The following is a 9,434-nucleotide window of genomic DNA, read 5'->3' on the forward strand; positions in this document are numbered from 1 at the left end:
CATTTTTGTAATAAATTCACTAAACTAGAGTTTGTCACTTAAAAATCGTTAAACTTTGTACACATCAAAAGAATAAAAGTCACGAAACTTTATCCACATTGAGAGAATGATTTTGGCCGGAATATTAACCCTACCACGCAGAGGCAGATCCGGAATTTAATGGTTGAATTAGTGTGTATATTTGGCCGACTCACTAGTTTTGAATTAATTTGATTCGGTTCAATCCATCTTTAAATAAAGAGAATGATTAAAAGCATATTGAAATTTTAAAATTCGAGATTTAGAAAAGAAAAACAGAAGCAAATATACTTTTTTAAATCTAAATAACTAAAAATAAAAAAAAACTGTAGAGAGAGAAAATACAAAGATAAAAATAAGAAATTAAGAGAAAGAGAAGAAAGGAAAAATCTGGAAAGAACGAACAAGAAAAAGTAAAATTGGCTTTTCTTAAAACAGAATGAAATGAGAATCGATCCCAGACCTTAGGCATAGCATAAGACACCTTTGACCGTGACATACTGACATCTATCATAATTTTATTATACGCGTGCCTTTTTTTTTTAAAAATAATAATAATTTATATACATTTTTTTTAGTGAACTATTAGTGAAATACCGTATATACATGAAATTCTATTGAAGCGAGTACCACCCCTCTTCGCTATATAGATCTGCCCCTACTACCAAGTGCGAAAATTCTAACCTAACTGGCATGCTAAGTACGAAAATTTATGAGTAAAATAGACTCTAAATAGTTTTGTCAAACAACTTATGTGACGAATGTGTTATTTTCTACATGAACATGTTTGTAATTTAGATCTATGTTATGGTGTATACAATATATTACATGAATTTACTATAGTGAAATAATATATCGAAAGGACAATATATAGTAATTGATCATAAATAATGAAAAAGTACGTAAAAGGCATATATTTATTGATTTAATAAAAATATTAAGTTTGTACACCACTCGTGTTATTTGTACATCATGTCTCATTACAATTTTAAATTTTAAAAAATAATCTTTTTAGATCTCTTATGTGTAAAAGACAAATCTCTTATGTGTAAAAATAAATCTACCATGTTATGTATAAAAAAAAAGTAAGGTCATGAAATTAAAAACAAATTCGTAATAAGCCAAAAAAAACAATTGAGTACTCGTATACTCGTAGGTTTATGAAATTGATAGATTTTGCTATTTTCCTCGAAGATTAGACTAGGTAGGGACTTCTATAAATCAGAAGTTAAATATCCAAGGATGATAGTGTAAATAAGTCATAATAGAGGGACCAATACAGCAAATGACATTTTCCCCAAAAACCCCATAGCCACTCTCACTAAAACCCTAGTCCCTTCAGCAGCAGAGCATATATAAAAAGAAGTGAGGAGCCCGAACCCTTTCTTTATAGCTTCTTCCGTTTTCTCTCCCAAAACGGAGCTAAACTTATAGGAAGAACAATTGGTTAATTTTGGGCGAAGAAAATGTTGGTATTGTTTGAAACACCGGCAGGTTTTGCCCTTTTCAAAGTTTTGGACGAGGGAAAGCTCTCCAAAGTTGAGGTATAAGAAGCATTCTTCTCTTCGCCTTTGATATTTTTTTCTTTCTTTTTGGGTTTTCTTGTTTTATTGAATTCTTTTATTTTGTGTTGCAGGATTTGTGGAAAGAGTTCTCCACAACTGATTCTGCCCGAAAGGTAATATCTTTTTTCTCTCTAAGCCCATTTGATGAGTAAAAAGTTGTACTTTAATGTAATTTTTGTGCTTAGGTAGCTGTAACATTGAAAATCTTGAGTGTTTCGATAAAAGAAACCTTTAATGTATTTAATGGCGTTGTGTATACACCGAGAGCAGTTAGCTTAGTAGGAAATATTGTGGTTGCTGAATGTAAATATTTGAAAGGAAAAATGTCGATGAGATTTTTTTCCCCAAATAAACATTTTATGTATTTAGTGGTTTTGTGTAAACATTGAATACAGTTAGCTTCGTTGGGAATATTGTGGTTGCTTATTAATATATAAATGTTTGAAAGTAAAAAATGTCAAGGATGAATCTTGGTGTAGCTTTGTTAAAATTTGAACAAAGTTGATCAGTAATCAGAGATTGGTTATTCTTTCTATTTGCTTGTGAACATAAGCTAACAGTTTTCAGACAGCAAAAGCATTAATTTTTTTTCTTTCTTCCTGTCTATTTATTTTGTGCTTAGTTGATGTTGGGATATGAACTGCCCAAGGTTTTCGACTTTATGTTTCATATTTCATTTATGTGCTTGCTCGGTACAAAAACAGGTTGTGAAGCTAAAAGCTTTCTCCAAGTTTGAGAACACCTCAGAAGCTCTGTCAGCAGCTACTTTGTTGATAGATAGCAAGCCCAGCAAAGGATTGCGCAAGTTTTTGAAAGCTCACTGTGATGGTGAAACTTTGGGGGTTGCTGATTCAAAGCTTGGAAATGCAATTAAAGAGAAACTGGTCAGTTCCTTTTTTTGGCGTCGGCTCATTGTTTCTTGGTTTTATTCGGTTATGTTTTTTTTTGACTGAAGTTTGTTCTGGATGTGTTTGCAGCAAATTGACTGTGTTCATAATAATGCTGTCATGGAATTGATGAGAGGGGTGAGAAGTCAGTTGACTGAGCTCATAACTGGTCTTGGATCTCAAGACTTGGCTCCAATGAGCTTGGGTTTATCTCATAGTCTTTCAAGATACAAGCTAAAGTTTAGCCCTGACAAGGTAATTTGTTGTATGTTGACTTATTTATTTCATGTGCTACATAGTTTCATTATATATATTCTTATGTAATGATTGTTGGGATAATCAATTGCCACTTGAGAAAAGGAAAGGATAGCATGGTGGGAAGGACCCCCACCTCTGACAATGAGGTTGGGGGTTCAATCCACCAGGGGAACAAAGATTTGAGTGTTCAGAAGATCATGAACTTAGTTAAGGTGTCCAAATGAAAAATCATATGTATTTGGCCTATTCATTGGTTCATATAAACTGTTTTCACTCTGGGAATTGGTAAGTTCTGTCTCTTGAGGTCGAATGGTGTCATGTAACAAAAGGTTTAAGTAGTTCACATATTCATGGAATATTTTTCTCCAAAAAGCATTCTGATGGTAAAACATGTAGTCCACCATTATCATTGTATACGTAGCCTAATTTATGCTCATTCCATATCTATCCCATATGATGCTCACATGTAAATTGAGGAGTCACAGCTCTTCGGCTATGTTGTTTCCTGGGATCTAACAGTCTCTTTCCAGTAGAGGTTATGTAATTTCCTGTAATTCACAGAACCCTTGCAAGTTCTGTTGAGCTTTGTAGTGTATAAGACTATATAATGCGTGGGCTATGTTATTGTTCACTGTCAATGTTGGTATAGTCTAACTTTAAAAAAATGTATTACAGCCTACCATTTTCTTCACATTTCTGTGTCTCTTGAAGTTGTTTGCAACTTTGTATAGCTCATAAAAATGACTGTTCGGCAGATATTTGTCCAAATTTGATATTCTTGGCAGCTTTGGCCTTTTGTTCAACAGATAGCAGTGTATGACTGACATTTAATTGCTTTGCTTAGGTGGATACGATGATTGTACAAGCCATTGGCTTGTTGGATGACCTTGATAAAGAGCTAAACACATATGCCATGAGGGTCCGAGAATGGTACGGTTGGCATTTTCCGGAGCTTGCAAAGATTGTACAAGATAACATTCTATATGCCAAGGCTGTGAAGTTGATGGGCGACCGTGTTAATGCGGCAAAGCTGGATTTCTCTGAGGTAAGGAGTGACATCCTTTTAAATGCTTCTTGATCTAAAAAATCTGTTACTCTTCATGCTCAGAGTAATATTCACTATTATGTTGGCTAGACTTGCTAGCTTACATAAATCTTCGTATATTGTACTTCAAAATAGTCAATGTTCGCTTCCGACAAGATACATGCTTTCATTCTGAAACTAACAACAAAAAACCCACTGAATTTCCACAAATGGGGCTTTCATTCTGAAATTCATAAGATAAATTCAATGTTTACAGATACTGCCAGAAGAGGTTGAGGCAGAATTGAAAGAGGCATCCATGATTTCCATGGGGACTGAAGTTAGTGATCTTGATCTGGAGAATATTAAAGATTTATGCAGCCAAGTTCTGTCATTCTCCGAGTACAGAGCTCAGTTATATGATTATTTGAAGAGCAGAATGAACACGATTGCCCCAAATCTTACGGCTCTAGTCGGAGAACTTGTTGGTGCTCGGCTTATTGCCCATGGAGGTAGCTTGTTGAATCTTGCAAAGCAACCTGGAAGTACAGTTCAGATACTTGGTGCTGAAAAGGCTCTTTTCAGAGCTTTAAAGACGAAGCATGCAACTCCAAAATACGGGCTTATATATCATGCATCTTTGATTGGACAGGCAGCACCAAAACACAAGGGTAAAATCTCAAGATCTCTAGCAGCAAAAGCTGCTTTGGCCATTCGATACGATGCTCTTGCTGATAGCCAAGATAATACCATGGGTTTGGAGAATCGGGCCAAGGTACTTGTTTGTAACTGTTGTCTTTGGATGTTATATTTTTTTCCGGTTCTTTATTAAATCTGATTATCTTGATATGCAACTTTTTTAGCTTGAAGCACGCTTAAGAGCCTTAGAAGGCAAAGAGTTGGGCAAGTCAGCTGGGTCTGCCAAAGGCAAACCAAAGATTGAAGTTTATGACAAGGATCGCAAAAAGGGTGCAGGAGCACTGATAACACCAGCCAAGGTTTGGGACTGTCTTCTCTTTTGGGTTAATAGTGTCTGATTTGCTTCCAGTTTTTGACTTCTCCTTTTGTAGGTTTACAACCCTGCTGCCGATTCTGTTATTGGACACACTGAGAATGAGGAGAAGATGAGTATAGATGGACAACCATCTCAAATTAAGGAAGCAGCTGAGGAGGTTCCCGTTACTGAAGGAGAGAAGAACAAGAAAAAGAAAAAGAAAAAGAAGTCTGCAGAAACAGAGGATAATGCTGTAGGAACTGATGGTGCAGAACCTGAAGACACAGGGAAGAAGGAGAAGAAGAAAAAGAAGAAGCATGCAGATGAAGTCGAAAGCGTAGAAGTGGAAAAAAGTAAGAAAAAGAAGAGGAAACATGCTGATGCTGATGAGGATGAAGCAGAAACCACAGATAAAAAGAAAGACAAGAAGAAGAAGAAGAAGAAAACTGAAGAATAAGTGTTTTAAGCTCAGACATTGTTATTATCAACAATTTTGGTATTGGGCGGCGTGGTTAAGTTGTAAAATTACGTCATTAGTAAGGTATTAGTGCTTTGTAATGCAACTTAGGACTCTGTTAGTTAACAAATGCTTGCTTGATGCTTTTAATCCTACTTTGGATGCTTTATTCTACTGTGGAATTTTTGCTATGCTATTTTACAAGTTTTAAGCCACAAATGATTTGAAGTTATAGTGCACCACAGGTGCTGTCCATGTATTGTTGGTAAAGAGCTAAATAGGGTGCACTTGTTTTGCCATCATGGCAAAAAATTGCTCTCAAGTGCCTTAAGAGCTGTAGCAAAGTAGACAATTACAAGAATCCATGTCACTATTCTTGCGAGGCACTTCTGGTAAGTGTCACTTGAGACAATAACAGAGCTTAGTGTATGCTATGAGCAACTTCTGTTCTCCTTCAGGGAATTGTCAAGTTGCGTGCTGGCTCCAGTGTGTATTAGTGCACTGGTTTGTTTATTAGCATTAAAAGGTGACATCTATTGCAGCTGTCTTTTTTAGTTTTTCCTTCGAATCTGAAGAAAAATCTGTTTCTTAGAGGTTGTGAGAAGCAAGCTTGTGTATTTTTCCAATTTGGTTAACAGCCCCTTGAATGGAGAGCAGAGATCATAAGAAAGATAGCTGTTATGGGCTAATTATACAAAGAATTTAAGGCAAAAAGGCCTAACAGCCCCGATTTTAATGTCGGTACATGACGTCGTTCCCAACCGTTAATGTAGTCCCACTATTTTTCTTCGGTCATTACTCTATGACGTGTATTTTGCAGGTCCCTCTTTTATAAACTAATTTATTAATTTATGTTATAAGAGAAATCAAATTATGTTGGATGTCTACTCTTCCTCCATGATCTTCTCAAATGATTAATGACATATTCAATGACATATTTCTATGCTTAATGACATATTCAATGACATATTTTTATTCACTTTTCATGCCTATATAAGGCCTTGTAATAGATAGGAAAAACACACAATTGAAGAAGAAATAAGAATCTCTCTTCCCCTCTCTATATCTTAGCTTATTTTTCCTTGTTCGATATTGTTATTTTGAGTTATATTTATAACACGTTATCAGCACGATTGTCACCTTCATTTTTACAATCACATCCTAGTTGTGTTCGATTCTCCTTCAGGTATATCGCTATATATTCCTTTAGTTTATGGTAATATATATGCACCAATATGCTATTTATTAACAAATTCATATACTGTTAAGCATTTATTTTAGTTGATCATGTTACTGAAGTTCTCTTACCTTACTTATTGTTAAAGAAAATATAAGATATAGATCTTAAGTACGTTAAATTAACAAAATAAAATAAAAATAATATGTGTGTGGACTTGCGTAGAGCAAAACTTATCTTCAAGACATTCTACAAAAAAAATAAAATAGTGATAACCAAAGTGACAAAGTAATTATTGTACATACTAGTTTAAATTACTTTACAATTGGTGGAAAGTAATATTTGAATACATTCACTCTTATCACCGTATATGGTTATTCCTCAAATCCACGTTTATAATAAATTGCTTTTCTTTTACCATACTAAATATATCTCTTTGTGTTTATTCATATACTCCATAATTCTTGTTTATTTGACATATATATATATATTACTTTTTATACTACATATTTGAAGTGATATGTTACTTTTTATACTACATATTTGAAGTGCTCAACTTCTTAATTAGTTGTCTGATTTATTTTTACAAGTATATTTTCATTGAAAATTATTTGTATTTGTTCTAACCCATTTACTTTTGTGATTAGTTTCAATATGTCAAACTTGTCAAAGCTTGAATTTGTGGCACTAGACATTACCGGAAAGAATTATTTATCATGGGTCCTTGATGCTGAAATTCACCTTGACGCTAAAGGTCTTGGAAATACTATTATACAAGAAAATGAAGCATCAAATCAGGATAAAGCGAAGGCCATGATTTTCCTTCGTCATCATCTACATGAAGGGTTAAAAACTGAATATTTAACTGTAAAAGATCCACTTGAGTTATGGATTAATTTGAAGGATCGATATGACCACCTAAAACTTACGGTATTACCAAAAGCTCGGTATGAATGGATACATTTAAGGTTGCAAGACTTTAAAACCGTAAGTGAGTATAATTCGGCTATCTTTAAAGTAAGTTCTCTATTAAAATTATGTGGAGACACTATCACAGATGAGGACTTATTAGAGAAAACATTTTCTACTTTTCACGCTTCAAATGTGGTGCTACAACAGCAATACCGTGAAAAGGGTTTTAAGAAATATTCTGAGTTAATCACATGCCTACTTGTGGCAGAGCAGAATAATACTCTATTAATGAAAAATCATGAAGCCCGTCCCACTGGGTCAGCACCATTCCCGGAAGTGAATGTTGTAGCAGCATATGATAAGTCTGAAAGAAAACAAAATAATTACCGTGGTCGTGGACATAGTCGTAGACGTGGACGTGGCAGGGGACGAAATAATTATCGTCATTATGGTGGAAGTAAACAGGAGAACAATAAGGGTTCTCAAATTAATCCTTCAAAAGGTAAAATTAGTATGTGTCACCGATGTGGTATGAAAGGTCATTGGGCACGCATTTGTCGTACGCCAGATTATTTTGTCAAACTTTATCAAGCCTCCCTTAGAAAGAAAGAAAATAATGTGGAGGCAAACTTGACTTTTCAAAATAATGATGATAAAGCAGGTCCCTCAAATAAATATGATTGTGAGGCACATCTTGCATATAAAGATGATGATTTTGGAGGCCTAGCAAATATTACTCATTTAGAAGCTGGAGACTTCTTTGAGGATATTGACTGAAGAACTAATCATCTTACTGGGAATGAAGCTATAATAAAAGTTGTCATTTTGTTATGTTTGCAACTAGTTTGTTTTTCTTAAGTGTATTTTCCTAATGTATCATGTGTTGTTAGTTTCTACAGTCCTAATATATTTCTTAATATATATTTTGTTTGTCTTTCATATTTCTTATAATGTACTTTTTGATTTTTTTTTATGAAGAATATGAAAATTTTCCGGTCTTCAGTTGGACTCAAGATTAATAAAGATGATATATGTCTTCTGGATAGTGCTACAACACACACTATTTTAAGAGATAAGAGATATTTCTCTTGTTTGGTAATGAAAGAAGCCAATGTTAATACAATATCCGGTAGTACAAAATTAATTGAAGGTTCTGGAAGAGCCAATTTATTACTACCAGGAGGAACGAATTTGGCTATTGATGAAGCACTATATTGTAGTAAATCTCAAAGAAACTTATTAAGTTTCAAAGATATTCGCCAAAATGGCTACCATATTGAGACTACAAATGAGGAAAAGATTGAATATCTTTATATTACTACAATAATGTCTGGTAAGAAATATGTGCTTGAAATGTTACCTGCTCTTTCCTCCGGCTTATACTACACAAGTATTAGCAAGATTGAAACGCATACCATAGTAAATGAAAAGTTTACTAATCAAGATAATTTTATTATTTGGCATGACCGGTTGGGTCATCCGGGTTCTACTATGATGCGTAAAATAATTGAGAATTCACATGGACATTCAATGAAGAACCATAAGATTCTTCAATTTAAAGAATTCTCTTGTGCTGCATGTTCTCAAGGCAAATTAATTATTAGACCATCAGCTATTAAAGTTAGGATGGAATCCCCTACATTTCTGGAACGTATACATGGTGATATATGTGGGCCCATTCACCCTCCATGTGGACCATTCAGATATTATATGGTTTTGGTAGATGCATCTACAAGATGGTCACATGTGTGCTTACTATCAACTCGCAATATGGCACTTGCGAGATTGTTGGCTCAAATAATAAAGCTAAGAGCACAATTTCCAGATTATGCAATTAAGACAATTCGTCTTGATAATGCTGGTGAGTTTACATCCCAAGCTTTTAATGATTATTGTATATCAACTGGGATAACAATTGAGCATCCGGTTTCTCATGTTCATACACAAAATGGTCTAGCGGAATCATTGATCAAACGCCTCCAATTAATTGCCAGACCAATGCTTATGAGAACAAAACTTTCCATTTCAATATGGGGTCATGCTATTTTACATGCAGCAGCACTTGTGCGGATAAGACCCACAAGTTATCATAAAGTCTCCCCATTGCAATTGGCTTTTGGTCGGGAGCCAAATATTTCTCAT

General features: G+C 34.5%; 2 protein-coding genes across 2 annotated transcripts; both read left to right on the plus strand.

Moving 5' to 3' along the window:
* Positions 1 to 1,349: 1,349 nt before the first annotated feature.
* On the plus strand, positions 1,350 to 5,377 carry LOC104088802 (probable nucleolar protein 5-2). Its single transcript, XM_009593538.4, has 8 exons — positions 1,350 to 1,562; positions 1,655 to 1,696; positions 2,288 to 2,467; positions 2,561 to 2,725; positions 3,573 to 3,773; positions 4,030 to 4,527; positions 4,616 to 4,750; positions 4,823 to 5,377. The coding sequence occupies exons 1-8, from the start codon at positions 1,485 to 1,487 to the stop codon at positions 5,201 to 5,203; spliced, it is 1,680 nt and encodes a 559-aa protein (XP_009591833.1). The 5' UTR covers positions 1,350 to 1,484; the 3' UTR covers positions 5,204 to 5,377.
* Positions 5,378 to 6,248: 871 nt separating this feature from the next.
* LOC138891583 (uncharacterized) lies at positions 6,249 to 8,337 on the plus strand. The gene is made up of 2 exons (XM_070175138.1): positions 6,249 to 6,389; positions 7,028 to 8,337. The coding sequence occupies exon 2, from the start codon at positions 7,035 to 7,037 to the stop codon at positions 8,067 to 8,069; it is 1,035 nt and encodes a 344-aa protein (XP_070031239.1). The 5' UTR covers positions 6,249 to 6,389; positions 7,028 to 7,034; the 3' UTR covers positions 8,070 to 8,337.
* The last annotated feature ends 1,097 nt before the right edge of the window (positions 8,338 to 9,434 follow it).

The sequence above is a fragment of the Nicotiana tomentosiformis genome, chromosome 5 (assembly GCF_000390325.3).
Source record: "Nicotiana tomentosiformis chromosome 5, ASM39032v3, whole genome shotgun sequence".
In the NCBI taxonomy this organism is placed as follows: domain Eukaryota; kingdom Viridiplantae; phylum Streptophyta; class Magnoliopsida; order Solanales; family Solanaceae; genus Nicotiana; species Nicotiana tomentosiformis.